Source organism: Setaria viridis, chromosome 1, assembly GCF_005286985.2.
Source record: "Setaria viridis chromosome 1, Setaria_viridis_v4.0, whole genome shotgun sequence".
Classification (NCBI taxonomy): domain Eukaryota; kingdom Viridiplantae; phylum Streptophyta; class Magnoliopsida; order Poales; family Poaceae; genus Setaria; species Setaria viridis.
In genome coordinates this window covers 39182628-39208395 of record NC_048263.2, presented here as the reverse complement: position 1 = coordinate 39208395, position 25768 = coordinate 39182628, and the positions used below count along the sequence as shown (strand labels likewise).

Genomic DNA, 25768 nt, shown 5'->3' with positions numbered 1-25768 from the left:
CGACTCCCCCTCTCTCCCCGTTTTCCTTTTTCCCCTTTCCCTTTTTCCTCTTTTTCTCTCCTTCCTTTTCTTCCTTCCTTTTCTTCCTTCTTCCTCCCTTCTCCTTCTCTCTTTCCTCTCCTTCCTTCCTGGCGCGCACGCTCCCTTCCTTCTGGCGCCTAGCGCATGGTGCCCCGACCCCGCGCCTGGCCCGCCCGTACCTGGCCGCCCGCACCCGCTCGCCCGGCCCCACACGCCGCCGCTCGCACCTGGCCACTCGCCCCGCTCGCCCGGCCCCGCACGCTGCGCGCCCGACGCCTTGCCGCCCGTCACATCGGCCATCGTCGCTGTGCGCCCCCTGTGCTCCTCGCCGCCCAAGCCCGGCCCCTCCACGTCCTCCACCCGGAGTTCCACTCCAGCACGCTATCGGCCGATATTCCCAACCACCATTGAAAGCTCGCCGGCCACCGGCCCCTGCCGCCCTGTTGCCGCTCGACGCCGCCCCCTCCCGCCGCCTATAAAAGGGCCAAGGCCCGGCCGTCCCTCGCCACCACCTCACCCTCACCTTCCAGCTCGCCGCCCCCTGCTCCACTGTCCCTACGCGCCGCCGCCAGGACCGCCGCCGCCGCCTCCCTGTCCACCGCCGGCGCCCCCTCTCCCATCATCATTCGCCCAAGGTGAGGGCCAAAATGGATCCCCCACACCCTCCTCCGCCTACCCCGCCGCCCGGCCTCACCGCCGGCGAGCTAGGCCGGCCAGCCCGCCGCCGGTTTGCCCTCCCCCCTCCTATACCAAGTCAAGGAAGGAGAAGGGAAATTTCCCTTCCATTTCGATCTAACCCCTTATTTCTTCCTATTCGCGAAATAACCCTCCCACCTCTCTCAAACTCTTTTCACAGATCAGCCCTCCCACCTTCCAAAAATCATTACAAATAGGCCCCTGGTTCTCGCAGTTTAGTCCTAAACCTTGTTTTAAGCCCCTAACACTCCGTTAACTCATCATTTCATGCGCCAAACTTCCTCCAATTAATCCCAAATTCGACCATGACATCCTCCAATATACTTTCGCTGAGGCATCTCCAAATTTCATGAAAATACTCATTCCTTCTATTTTCCGTTCGCATTCTCTGTTCGAAGCTCGGCGGGTAAAACCTTAATTTTTATTTATTTATTGTGTGCTCGATTGTGTGTGCCATAGATTGTGGAGTACCCGAGGGGGAGCATGAGGAGGAGTTTGACCATGAGCCTGAGCCCGAAGACCAACACCGCGAGCAGGAACTCCCGGGAGGCTTTGAGGACGGCAAGTCCAATCTTACCCTTTGATGCATATTTATCCTAGTTTTTCAAACATAACCTATTGGCCTGTTTTATAAATTGCATATTGTTTTACCACTGAAACATGGTTGGATAGCCACCCCTTGATTGTTATGATTATTCTTTGATGTCCTATAATTATCTCTAAATATGACTTGCTTTGTTTGGATGATAATTACTACTGGAATGTTTAGGACCTTGTTACTCAATTCAATCATGACTACAATGTGTTTCGTCAAAAATAAATAAATCTGTGAGTGTTTTTAAAAAGGAAAAATTGGTTTCTGGAAATAAAGGAAAGAAATGCTTAGATGAGATGGATGGGTGTTTCTTGTGTGAAATACCAATGAGTTGGGCTTATACCTTTGTGGTTGAGCAAAGTTGGGAGATATCTATCTTGTCATGGTTAAGAATCGAGTTGATGTGTCATCTTGACTAATCTAACCATCGTGCAACCACTCGACCGTTGTATGCGGCAACAGCTTAGCATAAATCCCACTAGTTAGTCTGATAGTCATCAGGTGAGCTGGTGAGCAACGGGAGACCATGGAGAAGGAATAAGATCTTTGTGACTTAGGTCCGGGTTAAGACCTCATTGGTAGGTCATTAACCCCTTGGTTGCTTCCTTTTGGCTAGCTAGTCTTAACTAAGGTGGGTAATGGCTTTGTTAGGATCTGCACCGACACTAAGGTGATCGTGTTGCGGTACCCTACTTAGGGAAAAGTGTACAACCTCTACAGAGTTAAAACTTATCCGGGTAGCTGTGTCCACGGCATTGGATGAGTTACGGCTTGATCACATAACTAGTGTTTGGAGATGGATGATTTTCATGGCGTGTGTTAAATTTCGGAAGTGTTCGGCAGTTATGCCGTGAGCTACCGCGAGCAGGGAGTCCGGTAGCATTAAAACTTGGATCCTTTGTGTAGGATCAACCCCACTTAATGATTCGGATACAAAAAGAAATGCTTGGGAAAAACTCTTTTGAAAATGAACCCTTGCATGTGTTAAAATCTAGCTTTAATGCAATTAAGCCTTAGCCATATCCTTGTTATATCCTGTGCATATTCTCGATTGTTTCCCCCTCTGTGGTTGGGGTTGGACTTGTTGAGTACTTTTGTACTCACCTTTGTTTTGTTGCTTCAGAGGAAGACCCGGACTTCGTCGCCGAGGATTTCGAGTAGGAGGTCGCTTCCGCACCCAACGCTGTCTGTGGTCTTGGCCTTTGCAGAATGCTTCCGCTGTCGCTTAGTTCCGATTGCAGCCCGGGGTACGACTGGACTGCAACTTGGATCTGGATCGTTGTTGGTTTAGTTCTCCTTTGGGTGTGGCTTGCCCGCCCGCTCCTTCGGGAGTTGTACGGTTTTTGAACCATCTGTTGAATAAATGTGTTATCAGCCTCCTGGGATTAATATTTGTATCACATTTAATCTCTACTTATGTGGAGATGCTTCACTATAGCTTGCTGCTCGAAGGGAGCACGTGATTCAGAAATTGTCAAACTGAAGTGTGTAGTGCAATTCTCTTAATGGTAGCAGATTTTCAGTGCGATAAGTAAAAGAAAGATGTTGCTTCATCCAGTTGATAGCATCTCTTCTTGATCAGACAAACCTACTTGCTTTGAAGGGACCAAACACATTGATGCCATCCATCAAACTCACATCACTTCACATCTGCAGTAAGAAAAGAAAATGATCAAAACAGATGACAACTTGCTCTACATGAACCAGGAAAAAAGATAGACTTGGTACTGACAATCAATTGCGCCCACAACTTATCTTCTCAACCTTTCCTCTTTCATTTTGATTGCACAGGGTTTCTTCATTCCACCAAAGCTAGATGCTAGAACAGGCTAGCCAACGTAATCCTCAAAAAGCTTCTTCCAAGACATCAGTTGCGCTTTCATAATATGGTCCCTAAAATGCTAAAATACCATGCTAATACAACAAGAGAGAATCAATAGCTTGAAACATATATAATTTCAGACCAATATCCAAACAGCTTTATTGGCTAGAAACAAACGCCATTCTAACTTCCATATGAGCATAGCTCATTGTTTACTAATTTTCTCTAGAGATTTCAGATTGAAAGATACGATCTGATGGCCAGCACATTTTGCTTACCTGCTTAGTGACATCGATATACTCGATGGCCAGGAGCTGAGAGCAGAGCATGGAGAGGATGCCGTGGTGGACGACGACATCAGCAGCACGCAGCATAGTGTTGTAGCGCAGAGATACATGATGGTGCGCACAGAGAGCGGAATCATGTCGGGGGCAGCCTCCGCGCCATCGTCGTCGCCCCGCCGCACCAGCGCCCGCGTGTCCACCTTCGTCAGCACTGCCACGAGCGCGTCCTGCCTCACACCCTCCGCCGCCACCATCTGATGGAACCTCCCGAGTCCCGACCCCATCGCCATCACCATCCTTGGGCTCCTCGTCCCCATCCGACTCGCACGACGACCCGCCATCCCCGGGAGGTAGAGAAAGAGAGGGGCCGCTCATCCTGCGCCTCATTGTGGCTGCCGTCGCCACATTCTTCCTGGCCGACCAGCCAGCTCACCCCGCGTAGTCGGCGCGGCCGGGGTCGGGGAGGCGGCTCTGGCGCAGTCGAGGCCGAGGCGGTGCGACCGCCCACGCTGCCGCCCGCTCCCGCCGGATCCGGACCCAGATCCTGCGTGGGAAACCGTTTGTTTCGGTTTAACCCCCTCCCTTCCCTCCCTTTTCCACCCAATGTTGATGAGGGACTTTTTTGCAAAATGACCACGACGGATGAAAAAAAGGAGGCCTTACTTGTATAGATGTAGATATCTAGATGCATATCAAAATATATGTATCAAAAAGTCGAGTTTCACTCAGTAATTGCGCGGTAAAAAGAACGCACGACATGGCAGGATCCTTTTACCTAAGGACTGGGGTGACGTGTAGTTAACCAATCAGATAGTGTTTGGTTGGACGATTTGTAACGTAATCAGATTCCGGAAGTTAACAGATCCCGTTAAATATATTTGTTTCGACACAGTCAAACACCGCGTAATCCAATACCAAGCTACTCATATCCGATTACCCCATCTGCGGCTGTTATCGCTTCCCCGCCTCCCCGGTATTGCCGCCGCTTGAAGAATCGAGCGCTGCCTCTTCGACTGCCTCGCCATCTTCCTCCCGCCCCCCTGATCCCTTGCGCTAGAGCTCTGCCGGTGACCATGGCTACCTCTGCCTCTGTTCAGCGAGATCATCCAATACCCACCTCTTATTCTACCCATCCTTTTCATGGGCGAGGAGCTCTGGCCCCTCGCGTTCCATAAGGGAGCAGTACACCCCTCACCATCCCCTTTGTAGAGGAGCTCCACTGGTGACCAGCTCACCGGCACCCTGCCGTCTCCAGCAAAAGCACCATGAATTGCTTCTTATCCGGCAAAAGAATCATGAATCACTTCTTCCCCCTCCTTCCAGATGTATTTTCTTCTATATAGCTCTTGCCTGCTGCTGCTTCTCAGTGATACCAACGAGCGGCGGGCGGTGGCTGGCGTGCTTCAAATGGTGGAGCTTGCTAGCGTCTTCGAGGTAGAGTGGAGCTCCACCCCTACGTTACCACGACACTGCTATTTGGGCAGGCCAACGGCTGATAACTCTGATAGGGACGGTTCCTTCAAACGTACTCTTCTCTTCTACGTGATTTGCTACCGTTACATTTAGCAGCCAAACAAAGACAATAATCACTTATCCCGCGTAACTGATTTCATTTCCATTTGCGTTACTAGAGGTTGAACCAAACACCGTCTCAGTTTGTCACACTCTCCGTCAGTCCATCAGAATGTCACAATGGTTCATGCAGGTACAACCGTCTACCGGTCGCTTCTTTTAGAGCGGTCCACAAGAGGTTCATATTATACTACTGACGAAACAGGATTTCCTTATGTCTCCGAGGAAACACGAGTCCCACGGGGACCGATTAGATTAGCGACCACTAGCCGTATCATTAGCAACAGCAACAAGCCCACTGCCGACTGATCACGACCCATCACCAATATCAGATAGATAAAATAAGGTTCTGGGTGATTCCTAAAGCGCACCGTCCCGTCCCGTCCACCCCCTGCTCGCCTCGTCGCCGTCGTCGGCGCTTTACCGGGACAGAGAGACCAGCGCCGCCCCGCCGTGCACCCGTTCCACGGTGAGCCGCGGCGTACCGAACTTTCTGGGCCTCGCATGCAGGCCCTCCCCTCCCCCCCATTCTCGCTAGCCGCCGCCGTGGCACGCGCGCCACCACGTCCGCAGCGTGACGCGCGAGCCAGGCTCACGGCTGGCTGGGCACCTGGAGTGGCGTCGTCGTAGTTTCACCAGCAAACCCGTGGGCCTACCCGCCTAGCCGAGGAGGGTCGCGGGCAGAGGCGCGTGGGGCCCACGGGCCGCAACGCGCGCGGCGCTCCCCCCGAGACGCGGTCAGAAAAGCGCGCGGGCAGCCGTGCGCGCACCGGGAACCTTCTGGAGGCGCGCCTCCGAAAATATCTCTGGCTCCAAGCCCCATCTCGGCCGTCCGTCCCGCGTCATCCGCGCCGGACGGCCCGGATCGCGTGCCGGCGCGTGGGCAGAACCGGCACTTCGCAACTGCTGGCGCTGGGGCCCGCTGGGCTCTCGATCCTTCTTGTACGAAGTTGTTGCTGTGTGGTGCTGACTTGCTGCTTGCTGTGTGCTTTCTGGATGCTGGCCCCAGTCATCATTATCATAAAATAGCTTTGTTGTTTGTTTGTTTTTTTGAGGTGAGCTTTGTTGTTGGATTAGAGGGCCTAGCCCCTTCCTTTTTTTTGTCCCTTCGAATTTGTAGAGTCACGAAACGAGAAAATTAAAGGAAATAAAGGCAACTTGCGGATGAATAGACGTAGAGCTAGCTGTACGGGAATTATGGCTTGGATCGTGTCTTTATTTTTGGAGAATCTTTGCGTTTCGCTTTCGGAAAAAGGACGCCGTAATTAGTACTAACACAGGCTGAAAATGACCGGCAAGCTATCCGTTTGCACTATCATTACAAAGAGATTCCAATCAAATGAGCTTTTTGGTTGAGATCTCACTCGTCCAGTGCGACTGCAGTGATCGATGGCTGAACGCTGAACACCGATAGTGGTGGAATAGTCAGCGAGACCATAATTTAACCTTTCTGCCTGTCATGTAATAGGCAATAGCTGCAATATGAAGCATATGTAAAGCAGTTAAGGTTTCTTCATTTGAAGAGGTATCTAAAAAGCTAAGCGACCGGATGGAATATAATTTAAACTGCCACGTATTAAACAAAAACTAAAGTCACTACCGTACCAAAAGTTTATAGAAACTTGACGCTCCTTCGATGAACAGTGTACAGAGGGGAGATGAGACACGCCCAAATTGGATAGTTTCATTTTTCTTATTAGATATACAACTTAGTACTCCATCCTTCTAATGAAGAGGAGTATTGGAGGAGCTAGTACGATTTTATTCTATCCGTCCTAAATTATAGAATGTTTTAGTTTTTCTGAATACATTGATATTATTATGCATCTAGACATAAGTTATATCTAAGTGTATAACAAAGTCTACTAATCTAATAAAATTAAAATGACTTAGATTGCAACTGTAGTCAACAGTGTGCACAGAGATGTCTGATTACGTGAATATGCTAGTATAATAGTTTTATTTTTTGCTAAATAACGGCGCATCCTTCTCTGTCTGCTGCACAGTACCATCTGGAAACAGGGCCCAGTTGGCTCGTAGTAACGTCCAACGGAGCACGCAAAAAAAAAAAAATCCTACGAGGAGAAATATTTAACAGGCAAGTGGGCATCATGGCCGTGTTTCTGGAGGCTTCCTGGGGGTGCGTGTGGAGACAGAGGGAGAGGTGGGGAAGAACGAAGAAGAACAGGCGCCATCCGCTTCCTTCCTTCCTCCTTCCTTCCCCCTCTCCCCCTCCCCCGCCGCCGGCGTCTCTCCGCGCGTGCCGACAGGGCCTCGCGGGTCGCCGCGCCCGTACGTAGCGCGCGCGCGCGCGTGCCGGAGGAATTAGACGTCTCCGGCGACGACGGCATGGACGCTGGGGGAGAGAAGTGCGGCGACGCGGCGGCGGCGGCACCCGGGGAGGCCGGCAGCGACCTGTACGCGGTCCTCGGGCTCAAGAAGGAGTGCTCCGACGCCGAGCTCAAGGTCGCTTACCGGAAGCTCGCCATGGTGAGCAATTGGATTCGTCCGGTTTCGCAGCGCCTTTCTGTCATCGGTTGCTGCTGCCTGCTGCATGTCGTTCTTGATTTGGCTATCGAGTTGTGTGCGTGCCCTGTTGGTGTCGCTGTAACCTGTCGAGAAAGGAAACGTTCTTCGCTGGTAATTTGGAGTGTGCACTAAGATAGATTGGCGCCGAAGTTCATATTTGATCTATCCTATCTTACTGCCTATTTTCCTGTGCCGATAATTCGATGACCTGTCCCGGTAGTATTTCCTTTTTTTTTTCAGATAATTATACATAGCCATTACGATCTAGCAATGGTGATTTTTATTTGGGAATTTCGGGGCTGAATTTATTATCTGTATCAACTTCAATTGTGCCAATTTTTTTTATTAAATGCATCAATATTTCATATACTAATCAGACACATCTGAATCCAAATGCATGCCAAGACAAGTCTGGCCTGGGCAGACAAAAGCTCGAGTGATTGCAGGCAGTTATTCTGTTCAATTCTAGAATATATGTTCAATGAAAAGGATTCCTAATATTTCTGTCCAATTGCTTTCCAGAGATGGCACCCGGACAAATGCTCCTCCTCCAGCAGCGTGAAGCACATGGAGGAAGCCAAGGAGAAGTTCCAAGAGATCCAGAGCGCCTATTCCGGTCTCAATCTTCCTTCTACTAGCACCCGCCCCCCTGCTCTGTTCCATATTGGCAAACCACCCCACTTCACCTGTTACAACGACTAACCAGCATCTAATAAACTGAACACCAGCAAACAGACCAATATAGCCTGTTGGTAAACTTATTGCATGGAGCCCCCGGGCTCCCATGCTATTGTTCTTGTGCAGTCCTCTCCGACGCCAACAAGCGGTTCCTCTACGACGTGGGAGTATATGATGATGAGGATGACGAGGATAGTGTAAGCATCTATGCTTTCTCTTTGTCACATAGTTCTGGTCACGACAGTAGAGTGATGTTTCCTGCTGCTGTTGCAGCTGCAGGGGATGGGGGACTTCATTGGTGAGATGGCCCAGATGATGAGCCAGGCACGACCGACGGTAAGAGCCGATAGAACTACGGTCCTAGTTCACGGTGCTTCTTTGTAGCGTCAAGGGCATGACTTAGCTACTATGGATGGTGATTCGCTGCAAAAGTCATACTTACATTTTATTGTCATGTGCATGAGGCTTCAGCATGAAATTCCAGCTAGCACATGTTGTCACATGCTAACATCATCTCATTACAGACTCGTAATATTATTAATTAGAGCTATGCTTACAAAGACAAACATCCTCGGTTCTACCGCTTCCTTTTTCAGAAATTGTTACTCTAAACAAACGCACATTCTTCCTTGTCTCTATTATGATCCCTATCCTGATTGTTAATCTTTGTCAGAAATTCTTTATGCTTATTCTGGGACATAATACTGGTTTTATGTGGGTATATGCAAAGTTCTTCGTGAAGTGGCAAGGAAATAAGACGTTGAACCTTTTTAACCATGGACATGACCTTTTGTATCCTAAAAATGTTAGGATATGCTACCAATGTGTTCCCGAGGCTTTGCTTTGGTTTAAACTAAACAACATATAGAAAACTTCAATATCTTTATATAGTTTTTGCTGGAATTTGTATGTTTCGTGTTCATGTACACAGGCTTAAAAAAGAAGGAATTGTTATCAAAGCTCCGTGTCCTGCACGGTTTTTAGTGGATACTAAAAGCTGAATTTTTAGGTGATTTTTTTCGGAACCTAGCTGGAAACCGACATCTTTTTCCTGGGCCTGATGTATCAACAAGAGAGGGAGAGAGAATGGCAACACAATAACCATGGACTGTTGGTTTTGCAGAGGCAGGAAAGCTTTGAGGAGCTGCAGCAGCTGTTCGTGGACATGTTCCAGTCTGATCTTGATTCAGGATTCTGCAATGGGCCAAGCAAGGGCCATCATGTGTACGGGCAAGCCCAAAGTAGAACATCCTCAACCTCACCTTCATCATCACCGTCTCCTCCTCCGCCTACTAAAGTAATGGACGCAGAGGTGCCATCATGTAATGGCTTCAATAAGCGGGGTTCATCAGCAATGGACTCGGGGAAACCTCCAAGACCTGTTGATGCTGGGGTGGGTCAGAGCCAGGCTGGCTTTTGTTTTGGGGTAAGTGCACCCGTCATTATCAATTTACTGTGCTTGATAATGATGCCATGTGGCAGGAATCACAGCTACTTACTATGTAGGTAAATACAATTTACTTCTGAAGATGATCATGAAATGGACGATTAGGCATAATCCAATCTGATATAGGAGATTGTTTATAAACAATGACTTTGCTTTGACATTTTGTTTTATGCCTTTCTTTTTTTTGGAAAATGATTGTGGTGCTTTGTGTCTTTCTGAGCATATTCCAGATGCCTGTAGATTCGCTTGCAAAGTATGAGGTCTCTAGATGTCATAAAAAGAATTGGGTGGCTATGTTATCACTAGTTACAGAAGTCCTGATTTCGCTTGATAGTATGAGCATCGTATAGTTGCATGTCTTCAGTCTGCTATCCTAGATGTTGATTTTGCAGTTGTTCCTTCCAATGTCGTGGACTACAAATTTTTCCCATGGATTTGGAATTTTAAGGTCTATGGAAGAAACACAATTCCAGCATGGCTGCTCATTCTTTAAATAAGTTCTTTTTAGTCAATAACTTTTTAGTCTATGCTTTTATTCATTGGCTGAAGGCTGTAGATCTTGGGTTACTTAGTGGACCCTGTTACATGTTTGGACCTAAGCCCTTCATGGTGTTTAGTAGTCATAACTCATAATGATCACATGATAGTCCAATAAACTGTTGAGATACCGTGAAGGGGCTAGGAGAAGCTCCACTACTAGATGTATCTTGGCATGAGGACTTGCTTAGCAGATATGACGTTTCTGGATAAGGTATTTCAATGACAGGTAGACCATTGCTATTGTTGTGGTCCATATGGTACCAGTCCACTGCCCACCGTGTATAGCTGTTTGCAATTGGATTTTTCGTATCCTCATGATGTGACGTCTCATATTATATGTCATTTTGAGTGGTAGCAAGGTTTCGACTCCCGATGAGTTTTATTACCTTCAGCGTCAGAATGGATATACGGATCACGCATCTCATTTTCTGTCACGCATCCCTTTCTTGGACAATTGGATTCATAGTCGTGTGCCTTTGCTGACTTGTCCGTGTGCTTTTGCTGTTGGAAGGTTCACGCTCCAAGTCATACCTTAAATTGCCAATCGGTGGTGCTTTATGATAAGGCTGAATCTATGCTCTGATGTTCAATATTTGTTCTTTTTCTTGAGAACCCAATTGAACTAGTGGCGCTAGTTTCTTTGGCTGTTGCTGAGCTTAGACAAGCTTGTGGTGTACGAATGACATATTGACTGTTGCACTAAAGGTCCACCTCAGCTGGACTGATTCACGAATCTTTGGCACTGAAGGTTGCTCATTTCATTTTGCCTTTTTGAAGATGAGTGACACGAAGCAAGTGCCGCAGACCAGAGGCCCGAACACCAGCAGGAGGAGGAACGGCCGGAAGCAGAAGCTGTCGTCGAAGCACGATGTTTCATCAGAAGATGGCACCGCAGGTTCCCAGCACCAGCAGCATGTAGTAGTTTGACCCGTGTTGTACTCATTTGTTGGTCCTTGGCCGTGTCAAGGACCCTATTGCAGCCAGCTGCTGGTAGGGCACAGCATGTTGCCTTTGCCAGTTGCTGTGATCTGAAGAGGAGTTTAGATGATCGTAGGCCCTACCTTGAGACCTTCATGTGAAACTCGTCGATGCTACCGCATTTTTCTTTCTCCATCTGTGTTGCACCAAGACAGTGACTTCCAATTGATTCAGTTCTTATTAACATCTAGTCATAAGTTGGTGCTTGTCGATCGAGTTAAGACATTAGGATGGTCGTCAACCGGCATAGGTAGGATTGGATAGGATAATTGGCAGAGACAGTTCCTCAAGGAGCCATGGTGTACCAATGTTCATTTTTTCAGTAATCAAATTATTGTTGACGAAGATAACATCTACGGGGACGTAGCTCATATGGTAGAGCGCTCGCTTCGCATGCGAGAGGCACGGGGTTCGATTCCCCGCGTCTCCAAGACTCCATTTTCTATGTTTTTGCCAACTACTTCGTATTTCCTCATCACTACCGCTTATACTAGCTGATACACGTAGGCAGACATCCTTCTAATATATTTGCTTAATATAACACTCATGAATTGATATATGCTTCTTCATGTTTTTTGCAAAAAATTTTTACCTCTCATTTGCCACCACTTATACTACCTGATACGTAAAAAATCAACTTAAGCAGACCTCTTCATAATATTGCTTGACTTAATATAACATGCAGAGGGATCGTCATAGAGGAAGCAAGCTAAAGGCGCATCAAACAATCTAGACGCCTCTTGTAGCTACAGATCAGGCTAGGGGAGGTGGCCGATACGGAGAAGGCAACAACGTTGGTGGTGGCCTACATCTAGAGAACGAGGGTACATCTAGAGGAGAGGAGAGGCAACAGCTGATAAGAGAAAGAGGGTACTAGAAGGGCTAGGAGGGAGAGGGAGGAGCCGCCGCGCTCATGTCTTGGTGGTGGCGAAGCAAGCATCTCCGATAACCTCTTTGCGGTGGTGGGTTAGCGGTAACACATTAGAGGGGTGAGACGCATCGTGATATTAGACCATTGATGCCTTGTACAAAGCCTGGTCCAACTATTCCTGTGTGTCCACGAAACCAGGCTTGATGGTCTTCCTCGCATTAGGTGGACCTGGCTAGAGGGCTAACCGAATAACCAAACACCAAGAATGTGCTTTGCACAAATATGTCCAGGACCTAAGCTAGGAAACCAAATAGATCCTCAGGAGCTCTGACCATCCAAGCAAGATATCACGAACGTAGTCGTGTGACTAGTGAGATCGACATGGGCATCCAATATATACATACAAGAGATTTGGAGCAAGCCAAGCCTACGAGCTGGGAGTCGGAACTCTTGACCGGACGCTCAACGGACTGCTACTGTACGATTGCGCTACGAGCATGTTCTCTTGAGATCTGTCCCAAATTATTAGTCCTTAATTTATTTTTTTAGATTTATAGATTTTGTTATATGCAGGATGGAGGGAGTAACTCGTAAGTAATAAAACTGTAATACCTCAGTGCTGCAATTTAACGAGCGAAGGCAACAGATCAGGCCCGTTTAGTTTCGTATCCCCCACAGCCGCCACAAAATAAGTCCATTACCAAGTACCGGCCCACAGCCCACAGCCCAGATCTCCTAAGGATCAAAAGTCCAATGTAACGGACCAAAAGTCCAAAACCCACCTACGGCTCCCCCACTCCTCCTTTTGTCCTCCCCTCCGCTCCCCTCGTCGCCTCTCCGCGTCAGCTACCATCCCCTCACCGTCGCCGACGCCGCCCTTCTGCCCCTCCAGGGGCTCCACATCCCCCAAAATCCGCAGCGCACACCGCCGCCACCGCCGCCGTGGAACCCGATCTTCTTCCTCCCGCGTGACAGGCGCGGGCTCCCATCGGTGAGCAAGCCATAGCCCCGCTTTGCCCTAATTTCCCCGACATAGCCTCCGCGATTCCGCTCCCATCCAACTCCTTCGCGCACTGTTCGCGTCCTTTGATTTGATTCTACGTGTGTTCCTGTTCGTCCGTGCAGCGATTGCTTGTATGGAGTGGGATTGTGTTATGCGCTTGCTGGAATTTGCCTTCCATTTGTGGACGTGTGTTATATTGAGATCGGCGTGCTCGTGCGTGCAGGGTTGAATCGAGGGAATGGGATTGTATTCTAGGGGTTCAGTAGTTTCAGGGTATACTTTGTGTAGTGTGTTGCTGTCTTGTTGTGCTGATCAGGTTATTCTGGAATGCAGTCGCGGTGGTTTACAGCAGAAAGCCAGAAATCAGGCTTGCAACTCTTGTACCTATTCCGGGCTGATAAAAAATTTGGCACGTTTTCATACGATGCTGATTTATGCTGCAGTTTAGATATTGTGAGAAGTAACATTCAGTTTCTGAGTAACTTCCTTACATTGTTGCATCTATCCTTTCCTGGCGATTAAAGTGAGCCTTTTTATATTTTTATAGAAGTTTCTCTTTTTTTTGGTTGTTCATGTTGGTTTTCATCTCTAGCCAGTTGGGATTAAAATTTTTTGTTACCGTTGTTGTTGATGTGGCATTTCAATTGAAAAGTTAATAACTGATTAGTGGTATCTTTCATTGCTGTACTTGCTATTGTTTAACTTGTTTAAATATTAGTCATCTTCCTAGGATTCCTTATTGTACTGGCTACTTACAATCATATCCCCGTTCTGTTTCAGATTGGAAGAGCTTGCTGCATTATGCATTTTTGGTGGATAATCTTCATTTACTCCTGACTCTTCACTTGTTGTTGTCTCCAAAATGTCAGGCTTGCTGAATGTATGTACTTACACGATTGTACATGCCTCTTTCTTGCTATCATTATGTATTCATGTTGTATGTTTCTATTTGTTTACTACTCCCTCCATCCCAAAATACTATTCGTTTTGACTTTTCTAGATACATAACTTCTGCTACGTATCTAGACGTAGTATATATCTAGGTGCATATCAAATGCTATGTACCTAGAAAAGTCAAAACAAATAGTAATTTGGGACGGAGGTAGTACCTTAGGTCCAGAGTATATGTTATTCTTGAATGAACAGATTCAAGCTTTCATAACCATCGCTAGGCATATTTTAAAGGGATATCACTTAAAAGTTATGAAAGGAATTGTCAACAAAAGAACACCAAAATATCACCGCAATTTTTTCATGCTCAATTTGTGCATTGGAGACTGTATCAACAAGTAAATCATGACAGTGGTATCATTACTTTGTGATTTGGTAGGTTACTGGTTTGTTTGTTTAGCTGCATTTCTTTTTGTAGACAGCAGACGAGTATTTCATCTTTGAACTCTTTGATAGCCGTTTCATACTTGAACATCTTTAGGAGCCTGCTTAACTCAATATGGACTTGCACTTTTGCTTGAGGTTTACGTAACTTAGTATCCTATATATTTTTTTATATAATTCAATTCTTCTTTCCTTTGCAGTCAAACCTTAATAGTTCCGCGTCAAATCTTACGGACTCAACCGGAAGACCATTTACTGCATCCTTTTCGGGTCAATCCGGATCAATTCCAGGCTTCCATCATTCTGGTTAGCATATAATACTAAACTTTTGCTAGTCCAGTTATATTACACAATGTTGATGAAGTAAAAGCCTTCTTTTCCTGATATTTTCAAAGGTTTGCACAACATTCATGGAAGTTTCAACCTTCCAAGTATGCCTGGACCACTTGCACAAAGGAATGGTGCAATGAGTGGCCTTCCATCCTCTGGGGTTCAACAACCTGGAGGGAGCATTTCTGGGAGATTCACTTCAAATAACCTTCCGGTTGCCATGTCTCAGGTCCTAATGCTCACTTTAATTCATATTGCAGTTCCTTTTCTTATTCTGTGGTAAGGATACATTCATGTTAGTGCCTTATCGAATCCAAGGACCAAATTTTTGAAGTTGAAGTCGCAGTGTTCTCTTTCTATGCATCCATGCGGAGCAAGATTTTTTATTATTTGGTCCTGTTGCAGATTCCACATGCACATTCTGGTGTCAGTGGTAGAGGGATGAATGTTGGCGCAGGTCCAGCATTTAGTAGCAGCATGAGTATTGGTGGTAACATTCAAAGCTTATCCTCGAGCTTGGGCGCCGGTGGTAGTCGCAATTCTGTTCCTGGGATGTCAGTATCTCCATCTTTAGGAAACTTGGGTCCACGGATCACAAGTTCTGTAGGAAATATTGTAGGTGGAAGTAATATTGGAAGAAATATAAGCTCTGGTGGCTTATCTGTGCCAAGTATTGCATCACGGATGAATCTGAGTGGCAATGCTGCGAGTGGTAGTCTAAATGTGCAAGGATCCAGCAGGATTATGAATGGCCTGCTTCAGCAAGGTAATTGATCACACAATACACATACCCCATAAATATGTTGAATATCTATTTTTTATAGATGGACTTCATGTTTCATTGTTGGTTGCTTCTCGTCTGTTTAGTTGTAGCTTAACTATACTTGAAAATATTTTTGATATGTTGGTTGTCCACTTGCTTTCTTAAAGTTACGGGAATTTGGGCATATGAAATAAACAGCCAACACCCCATTATGGCCAAAAGATATAGTTTCTTTTGTAGCCTTTTGTATCAGCATGTAGCTTCTGCTTCGGTTAAATAGGTGGTGCTAGAGAGCAAATTGTGAGCTAGTTTTTGTAATTGTGACAATGAGCCAAATAAAGTGAGAGGCAGAAGTACTGCCTCATGAAAGATTCCCTCAGTTGAACACTTGAACCAAGTTTCGTACATTTCCAGTTTTCTCCTTGTCATGTACTGCAGGGCAACTCTTGTAACTCAGATGTATATAGCATAAAAGGATCCTGATAAAAAATTGTGTATTCTATTATTTTGTATAATAGTGAAATGGTTAATAAGGAGTGTGCATAGTACTTATCTGTATATCAGAGTGCATGTCTCATCCAGCCCCCTTTTTTATCTGAAACCAGCATCCCCTCAGTTGATAAATATGTTTGGAAGTTCATATCCAACATCTGGAGGGTCATTATCACAGAACCAAATTCAAGCCGGAAATAATTCTCTAAGTTCTATGGGTATGTTGCATGATGCCAATGATACTGCTCCATTTGACATAAATGATTTTCCCCAATTGACTGGTCGACCTAATTCCGCTGGTGGTCCACAAGGACAATATGGTAAAAGTGCTGGAAACCAATATATTTCTTATTATGATTTGGAGGATGCTTTTGCTGATTTCTTTAAATTGCAGGATCATTACGCAAGCAAGGAGTTGGTGTTAATACCATTGTTCAACAAAACCAGGAATTCAGCATTCAAAATGAAGACTTCCCGGCTTTGCCTGGATTCAAAGGTTGTTACGATCAAATTTGTTACTATAAATTGTCTGTTGATTTAGTGGGATTTTCTCATTTTGGCAATGGCGGTGCATTGTCTGTTTGATTGTGTTACTATAACCTTGACCTTCGTCAGCTGTGTGCCTTTTACAATTTGGTGTTAAACTGGCTCTTGCTACTTTGTACTTATGTTGAGCAACGTCTGAACTGTTTAGTAATCAACAATATGGTCCTGACTTGTGTTTTGAACTCCATATTTCCTTCACTATTTATAGTTTGCGGAAGGCTGCCATGTTTTCATGTTTTTTATGTGAGATCATTTTTACCATCTTGATGCAATTGATGTGAGATCTTCTCACCATCTTAATCCGATTGATGTGAGATCTTTTTGCCATCTTGATGTGAGATCTTTTGTTGATGCAGTGCACTAGGTCCCTAACTTTAGGTTATGCTGGTCACTTTAGCTTTGTCCTAAGTCAAACTTTCCCCAACTTTGACCAAGTTTATAGAACAAGCATCAACATGTACAATATTGAATTAGTTTAATTGAATTCACCATAAAATATGTTTTGATAGTGCACTTATTTGGTATTGTAGATGTTAATATATTTTTCCAGAAACTTGGTCAAAGTTAGGGAAGTTTGACTTAGGACAAAAGTAAAGTGACTATTAATTTGAAATGTAGGGGGGTAGCTTACAAAGTCTTAACTTTGACAGATCCTTCGAATAGAAAGACACGAGTAGTATCCAGATGAGCATTTGCATGCGTTGACAGCAAACCTACCAAAGGTATAAGATGATGTCAATTGTCAATGGTTCTTAATGGCAAACTCGCCACCTTGCCACCCAAAAAATGGGCACTTCATGACTTAGGGTTGTTCGTTCACGGGTTTAGCCAGTTTGGTAGCAAAAAACGAACCCAACAGGACCACATTTGGTCTCACTAGTTTACACGGTTTAAACCAGTGCACTACAACCCACGTACACAGGCAGGGATGCTCGCCGCCATTGTCACCAGGTACAACGTCTCTACCTGCCTTGGCCCTTCCTGATGGTGTGATTCCCTCCATTTTCCTCCCTGTGGTGCCCTCAGCCCTCCTGCTTTCCCCCAATATCACAGAGCAGCTTTTTCACCCAGTGAAGGATGCCTGCCACAGGACAGAAAGGAGCAGAGCATTTATTTCAGAAATTCCTCCCAATAGAGACAGCAGTAGTGAGGATCTTCGCTTCCTGAGGTCAGGTCCAATAACTCACGGCCAAGAGTTAGCCGGGGCAGTGGCCTTCTTGCATCAGCCTCAGTGCCACGGTTGCCGATTCGGCATGGCTCCTTTGGCGTGCCATTCCTATCCCCTGCTGCTCTTGCAATGCATCTGCCTGCGGTAGCTGTTGCGCTGTGCCGGACTCGTTGAACACAGGCTGATGAGTGATGACGACTTGATAGGTGGCTTGATGTTTCTGCTTGCTGCCTGGATTAGACGGGCTAGCTGGTTTAAGCTTTGATCCAGCTCAACCTGTGCAGAAACCATAGATACGGTTTGGATGAGCTGGTTTAGCGGTTTGTTTGGGTTTGGAACCAAATCACAAACGTGGCTAGCACAACTGTAGTGCTACATTGGTGATAAGAAGGGGTCAATATTGGGATTATTCATCAATCAATGGTCAACTGGAATTACCATGGACCATCATTGTTTGATGGTCAATAAGGGGAAATTCATCAACAAACGGTTCAATTATAATTTATAACTCGCCAACTTGTGTGTACATGCCAGCCAGCCTGTTATCCTGCTGTCCTGTCAGCATTCGAGTGATAAAAACAAGTTCCTGATATGCTGGCTAACTGCATTGTATATACAATACATTGTTGGACACTAGCTAGAACACAAATTGAGTACATAACTCCTGAGTTTTTTTTTTGAATGATGTTGGGAATCATCTTTTCACAATTCACACAGATAATTTATTGTATGATCTTGTCATGTTGTGCTTGTAAATGGGAACGACATGAGTGCTACACTACAATCCATATTAGACATGGAAGGTAAATCAGGCCATTATGAGGTATAGCACCTGAAGCATCCAGAGATGTTCTAGTCTTCTCATGAGACCTGGCCATTTCAAGCAAAATAGCGCTAAAGAAACCTCCTAATGATGAGATGCAGTTGCTACTGACACAATGTTGCCACCCTTTTAGCTGGGAATACATACCTTGAGCTCTGTACTGTCTGAAGTGTCACAGCCCTTTTTTTTGTTGTGTCTTTTGTGATGCACCAAAATGATAATACATGTAGGAAAAGAAAGTTTTGCAGTAAGGTCTTACTTTTGGCCCAATTTTTGCCAGCCTTTTTCCTTTCGTTAAGAAAAACATGCACCTTGGTTGATTGCATCTAATCTTCGCCTTTAAATCATTTTCCGTAAAAAGGGCTGATTGTTTTGGAACTTGCCATATCAAAGGTCAATTCACATAGTGACTCTTTCAATTGTGTTAGCTTTCTTGAATGGTTGCTATCCAAAAACCTGCCTTTTAAGCTGTTTCTTGCTCATCAGAGCCTCAGTGCTTCCAAAAAAAAAAAAACACGACCACGGGAGGAGACTCCCCCGGGCTTTGTTCTAAGAAGGTGCCGTCCTTCGAACCCGGGTCAGGATGGGAGTTTCAACGACCCTTGGAGTTCAACGCTCTAACCGGTCCACCGTGAGAAGCTTGGTGCCTGAGTGCTTCATAAACCTGCACTCTCTTATGTTCTATTGATTCAAACATTGTTTTTATGGACATTGCACTACCTTAATGCAATCATCTTTTTCTAACTCCGTTTTAACAAGTTGGACAATATAATAGCCTCTCATGTTATCAGGTAACTCTTCAGATTATGCTATGGAGTTGCATCATAAGGAACAACTTCACGAGAATGTGCCCGTAATGCAAACACAGCAGTATCCTGTGGGTTCTTATTTCTGAAATTTGAATAATCTTTCCCTTGATTCCTTTTTGACATAATATGCACATCTACACAGATGGCAAGGTCAGTTGGCTTTAATTTAGGAAGTAGCTACCCACCAAATCGTCAGCAACACCTGCAAGGTGCTAATTCAGTAAGTATGCTAGGACTTTCCTAACACAACCATCTGATTAACCTCATGATTGAACTTTGATGCTCCTTTACTGAACCATGGTAGTAATCTCAATTATGTTCTATCAGGTCCAGAATGCTGGAACCCAAAATATTGGACTAAGACCACTCAGTCAAACTCCTAGTTTGGCATCATATGATCAACTTCTGCAGCAATACCAGCAACCACAGACTCAAAATCATTTCAGGATGCAGCAGATGCCTTCAGCTGCACATTCATTTCGGGATCAGATTCAAAAGATTCAGGGTGGACCGTCACCACCTGACCCATATGGCTTGTTAGGATTACTGGGAGTTATAAGGATGAATGATGCTGAATTAGTATCTCTTGCTTTAGGAATAGATTTAACAACATTGGGTTTGAACTTGAATTCACCTGATAATCTATACAAGACATTTGGCTCACCCTGGTCAAATGAGCCAGCAAAAGGGGATCCTGATTTTCATATTCCAGCTTGCTACTTCTCCGAGCAATCTTCACCATTACAGGTAAGGCCCTGATATCTGCAGGCTATTTTGGATTAGCAAGATTTTTGAAACCACGCTATCTGATATAACCCCTTGAACTTTCTCTTGATGTGTCTGGTTCATATTATATCGTAACAAATTCTTTCTTGTTGCAGCAGCTACTTTTTTAGAAGTTTTACATATTAACACCGTTTTACATCTTCTATAGGTTAAAACTACACTATATGATATAACCCCTTGGATTTTCTGTTGATGGGTCTGGTATCATATTGTAACAAATTCTTTCTTGCTGCAGCCCCTAGTTTTTCAGAAGCTTCACATGTTAACCCTGTTTTACATCTTCTACAGGTACTTATACCTTAAAATGCTCTATCTGATTGTATTAGGCCCGTCATTAGTCACCACATTTTAAGCTAATTATATATTTTTTCCCCTTGCAGCATGCCAAAGGATGAAGCTCAGCTATATGCTGCCTATGAACTGTGAGTACATGGCTGTCATTTCTTTTACATATCCTTGTGTTATAGTTATCTGAGTTTGCGTGCTCCTTGCTTTTTAATGTTCCTGAACACTTTCATCTGTTATAATATTGGTTTAGTCAATGAAGTTTCCACTTGTTACAATATTGGTTGTGTAGATGGTTTTCCAAGTTCGATGAGTCTCTCTATAGCATCGCAATGTTTCCCTTAAGTTTTCCTCTAAGCTTAGCTATTTTAGAGATTAGCCATGCATTATATTCCATTCTGTCTTCTATTGAATAACAGCAGTGGTATCTTACTATATTTGCCAAAAGCTACCTTCTTATGCCATACTTGACAGCCTAGTGCAGCTCAGCTAAACCAAACAGAGCTTAAACTAGGTTTTTTTATGTACCTGTGTATTGTAAATTGTAAAATATATTTGATTTCTGTTCTCAGATGTAATCGAGGATGGTTTTACCATAAAGAATTACGGTCATGGTTCACAAGAATCCCAAATGTGGAGCCTCTAGTCAAGACTCCTCTCTATGAACGTGGGTCTTATGGTCGCTTTGACCCACAGATTTGGGATACAGTCCGTAAGGTTTGGTCATGTTGACTTATACTGAATGAATATGCAGCATCTCCAATGCACTTGCTAATTACAGTTCATCTTGCCCTTCTGCAGGATAACTTTCTTCTCCAATACGAGCTGGTAGAGAAAAGGCCAGCGCTGCCTTCTGTAGCGCAAAATGTTAGATGAAAAATTTCTGGGTAAGACTTCCCATAAACCAAGTTTTTTTTTTGTTTGGTGTTCCTTCCATATTAGATAATGATTCCATTGTTATTTTTATCAGGTACCTCCTTGGTCCCGACTCAATTTTGTCCCAGCTGGATGGGACAAAGCTCATATTCACATCAGGGCATCATTACCTAACTCTTAAGGTAAAGTCTAAGATGACTTAGGTCATGCATATCTTCCCATCACCAGAATTAAAAAAAAAATCAGTATCAGTATTCCGCAAAATGGAATGACGGAAAGCTTTTGTTCCAAGGGCTAGGTATTATGGGTTTGATTAGGGGATTTAGGTATTGGGATGAGGGCTTACCTGATTCCGGCGGGTTGGGAAGGGGACTGCTTTGGTGGCAGGCGTGGGTGTCATCCAATGTGGTGGTGATGAGAGGGGTGGGGGCGGTTAATGGTGCCCCGTTGGTCAGGTGGAGTAGGGTTAAAGCGGCTGAGAAAATCTGGATGATCAGTAAATTCAACGGCATAGAGCAGTGAAACAGAACCTCGCTCAAGGTGTATCCCTTTCTTTGTCTATCATAACGTTCAATTTGATGTTTCTTAGAAAGATGCAGCACCAGTTGGCATCTTTTTTTATGTGAACAAAAAAGTGATTATTTGCTTTTTATTACATGTAAGCACAATTAATCATGCATTTCATCTTATCTAATCATTATTTGGTCTGTTGATTGTTTATGAGAAAAAGTGAGTTGATTGCAGTTAATTTTGGGTGCAATTTGAGCATAACTTGTGCCTTCGCTCATTTCACTTGGACAGGACGGGGAGAAACTCAAACTAAAAGGTTGTTCTGATCTGCTGTGAGGAGGCTGCAGAACAGAAGTGGGGGGATGTCCAGCTGACAGCCCTTGTAATTATACTAAACCAGTGGTAGCGAATGTTGCTTCTTTTTTTTTGATCGTGGGGAGTGCGTACTCCCTGTAAAGGTTCCTAATGTTCAGGATTAGTTCCGCCTCAAATGACAACACGGCTGCTCTTCACAATGGAACTTCACTGCTCTGCACAATGTTCAGTATTGTGGTGCGGGAGGTGTGTCCACTGGACATCGCAGAACACGGTGGGTAGTGGGAAAATACGGGATGTCGTGTTGTGTTATCCCTTGACCCTTGGCCCTGAGAACCGACTCGATCGGCCCGGAGCTTCCGTGCCACCCAGCACCTGGCGTCATCGACAGGTAGGTATGTAAACTATCGGGAGAATGGGGTGGCCATTCCCCTCTTGCCTCGTGCATGGACGTATTCAGATTCATACTTTTTTTCTATTTACGTGTCTGTCGGTCTGCTTGCCGTGGTCACCGGGGGTCGGGCGGGTCACAGTCGGCTAGTGTTCGAGTTGTCAATGCCCGGCTTACGGTCACGGAATACCCCTGAATTAATCTCCAACGGTGATTTGGAACACGTACACGATTTCCTAGAGAGCTGAATTTTGTCAGGTGGAGCTGTTTTGGCACTAGAGTTGCGTGGTCTATGGGTTATCTAGTCATCTGGTCCTATGGGGAAGAAGTTTCCGCGACCTCAAGACCCGACATGACGCCTCTACATATAGCATCTGATGTGCATGCTGAACTTCTGGGCAAGGCTGAACACTGAGAGGTCAAGTGGTCTGTTTCTGCGCTGGTGTGGTAATGCACGCAAAGAAGAAAAGGATGGATTTGCCAGTCTGGTATCTATCATTTTTTCTGCCCCGAATGGTTTCTGATTTCATGTGCCAGATCCAGCAACCAAAGTTCACAAGCTGACAAGCATTACAAAAGTAGTATTAGCTCTGCTGCAGTACGTGCGGAGCTGTCGAAACTACTCGAAATAAGACGTGCACTGCAATGGCAATATTAGCTCTCCAGTAGTCATGGGTCATGACCCGAAATGCAGAATTCCCTGGGAGCGAGTCAACGAGCACAGAATTCCGAGGAGCCGAAGCCGTTTCTTGAGGAGGAGAAACGGGAGAGTCCGGTCGTGCCAACCAGAACCAGCTGCCGCCGCTTCCACTTCAAATGAAGGCCTTCACGAAGCTATGGCCGGCGCTCGCGGAGAGCAAGCTCGCCATCGGGGTGTTCGCCGGCCTGTTCGTCGGGGCGGTGGTCTTGTTCTCTGTTCCGCCGCAGTTCCCGCTCCATGGCGCTAACGGTGAGCCGCTCTAGGAAATTGCCAAACTTGTCAGAGTCATGATGTATGGCTTGGTTCTCACACTCTCGATCATCACGGCCTTGTTTTGAATTATCGAAGTTCTCTTGCGGGGCTCGCCGGGAAACGGCGGTGCAGGTTCGCGGGCGGATGAGACGAACGGTCCTGCACAGCCGCCGCTAGGTGAGTCTCACTCTAGACAAATGTTTTCTCGCCCTCCAGTCCAGTTGAGTTCATCGTGCATGGCTGCGGCACACACAAATCGCAGTCATGTTCGAAGAGATTTCGCTTCTTCTGAATTCATTCCGAGCAAAATTACGTATGCTGATGCGATAGCTTTCAGCATTATCTGAAGAATGATCACTGGCTAATTTTGCCGAAGATTTTACAGCCGATATGTCAGCAGAAGCTCCAGCACCCACAAAGCAGGCCCAGGAAAAAGAAGCCACGAGTTCTCCTAAAAATTCCACTGGTTCATTCACATGCACTTCTCCTCAGCAATTTACAGTGGCTTGCCATTACAGCTTAATTTTATTTTCAGAAATTTCTCTGCATTCATTTGCAGGTAAAGAAATTGCACCGATCTCCGTTCTACCTCCTCTGAAGCCAATCTGCGACCTCTCCGACCGGCGTTACGACGGCTGCGAGATGTGGGGTGACGCGCGCACGGCGAGCGGCGCCAACAAGTCGTCGGTCTACTTCATCCCACCGCCGTCGCAGCTCGCCACCGCCGCGGCAGCCACCTGGAGCATCCGCTCGCAGTCCCGCAAGATGATCGGCGTCCGCGAGGTCACCGTCAGGTCCCTCGACCTGTCGAGCCTCCACGAGGCGCCCGACTGCACCGTCCGCCGGAGCGTGCCGGCCGTGGTGTTCGCGCTCGGCGGCCTGACGTTCAACTACTGGCACGCCTTCAGCGACGTGCTGGTCCCGCTCTTCACGACGGCCCGGGCCTTCGGGGGCGAGGTCGACCTCGTCGCCACCGGTGCCCAGGCCTGGTTCCTCAGCAAGTACCGGCGCGTCCTCGGGGCGCTCTCGAAGTACGAGGTGGTTGACCTCGACGCCGACGGCGAGGTGCGCTGCTACCCGCACCTCATCGTCGGCCTCCGCGGCCACCGCGACTTCGACATCGACCCGGCGCGCGCCCCGAACAACTACGACATGCGCGCCTTCCGCCTGTTCGTCCGGGGCGCCTACTCCCTACCGCCACCAACCGCTCCGCTCCCATGGAGATCGTCCGGCGGCAAGAAGCCCCGGCTCATGATCATTCTCCGGCGATCGACGCGGCGGTTCGTGAACGAGGACGCCATCGTCGGCGCGATCGAGCGGGCCGGGTTCGAGGCGGTGCGCATGGAGCCGACGGCGGCGGCGGGCATGGACGCGGTGTCGCGCGAGGTGGACGCGTGCGACTCGCTCGTGGGGGCGCACGGCGCCGGGCTGACCAACATGGTGTTCATGCGCACGGGTGCCGTGGTGGTGCAGGTGATCCCGTGGGGGAAGATGGAGCCCTACGGCGAGGGGTTCTTCGGCGCCCCGGCGGCGCACATGGGGATCCGGCACGTCTCGTACAGTGTCGCCGCCGAGGAGAGCACGCTGTACGACAAGTACGGCAAGGAGCACCCGGTGATCACCGACCCCGACGTGTTCTACAGGAACGGCAGCAACGCGAGGCTGTACTGGCGGGAGCAGAACATCCGGCTCAACACCACCAGGTTCGCGCCGACGCTCGAGATGGTGAAGCGGATGCTGCGAGAATGAACTGCTGCTCTTGATGATGTAGCATTGTTTTGCAATTAGCATACGCGGACAAGTAATGTATTTCGTTACATTTGCGCCAAAAAAGTTAGTATCTCTGTATCTCACATCTCAGGAAATGTATCAACATTCTCCAGTTTCCATCATATTTATGGATTCTATAGATAGAATACAAGTTTGTAACTAGCACTAGTGTTTTTATTCATAACATATTCAACTAGATCAGCTAGAAAATACGCAGTTCGTTTACCGCAAAAGGGTCGATTCAAAGTTCGACGTGCCAAAAATTGATAGCATGCCAGCATTAACAATATTTAACTGATTCTTTGCTTTTTGGTTACATACTTAGCTGTTTGGAAGCTTTGAACTCGTCTGGTGTACTTGACATCACCACTGGCATGATCGTCATAGCGGTGAAGCTCATGTAATGACAGATGCAAGCCAGGAGCCAAGGGGTCTATAGCCGCACTTGTTTCTGAACATGCATTGACAAAGTGAAGAATTAGCACTACAGTTTTGGCTTCTCCTATCTATTACGGTGATGAGGTGTCCCTCAGATTCCAGAGCGTGTCATCCTCGCTCATAGCCTTCTTGCCGTCTGCCAC

General features: G+C 46.4%; 2 protein-coding genes and 2 non-coding genes across 9 annotated transcripts; 3 read left to right on the top strand and 1 right to left on the bottom strand.

Moving 5' to 3' along the window:
- The first annotated feature begins 7110 nt into the window (after positions 1-7110).
- Positions 7111-11346, top strand: LOC117840556 (uncharacterized). The gene is made up of 6 exons (XM_034721075.2): positions 7111-7480; positions 8042-8135; positions 8324-8394; positions 8471-8533; positions 9321-9623; positions 10962-11346. The coding sequence occupies exons 1-6, from the start codon at positions 7340-7342 to the stop codon at positions 11109-11111; spliced, it is 822 nt and encodes a 273-aa protein (XP_034576966.1). The 5' UTR covers positions 7111-7339; the 3' UTR covers positions 11112-11346.
- A 173-nt stretch (positions 11347-11519) lies between these two features.
- On the top strand, positions 11520-11592 carry TRNAA-CGC (transfer RNA alanine (anticodon CGC)). The gene has a single exon. It is a non-coding gene; the product is annotated as a tRNA-Ala (tRNA).
- A 1223-nt stretch (positions 11593-12815) lies between these two features.
- On the top strand, positions 12816-25383 carry LOC117840517 (probable NOT transcription complex subunit VIP2). 6 transcript variants are annotated; one of them, XR_011898979.1, is made up of 17 exons: positions 12816-13024; positions 13817-13916; positions 14572-14677; positions 14767-14930; positions 15107-15467; positions 16070-16276; positions 16351-16452; positions 19285-19370; positions 19445-19522; positions 19630-20049; positions 20324-20376; positions 20469-20510; positions 20946-21090; positions 21175-21260; positions 21344-21431; positions 21542-21789; positions 22051-22297. XR_011898979.1 is itself a non-coding variant. In XM_072295657.1 (12 exons), the coding sequence occupies exons 2-11, from the start codon at positions 13899-13901 to the stop codon at positions 20196-20198; spliced, it is 1557 nt and encodes a 518-aa protein (XP_072151758.1). In that variant the 5' UTR covers positions 12816-13024; positions 13817-13898; the 3' UTR covers positions 20199-20236; positions 20324-20376. The 6 variants fall into 6 exon arrangements, 3 of the variants coding, with proteins under 3 accessions (XP_072151758.1, XP_072151760.1, XP_072151759.1); XR_004637025.2 differs by lacking the exon at positions 21542-21789; XR_004637030.2 differs by lacking the exons at positions 16070-16276; positions 21542-21789.
- LOC117841799 (small nucleolar RNA snoR35) lies at positions 14600-14677 on the bottom strand. Its single transcript, XR_004637381.1, has one exon. It is a non-coding gene; the product is annotated as a small nucleolar RNA snoR35 (small nucleolar RNA).
- Positions 25384-25768: the final 385 nt, after the last annotated feature.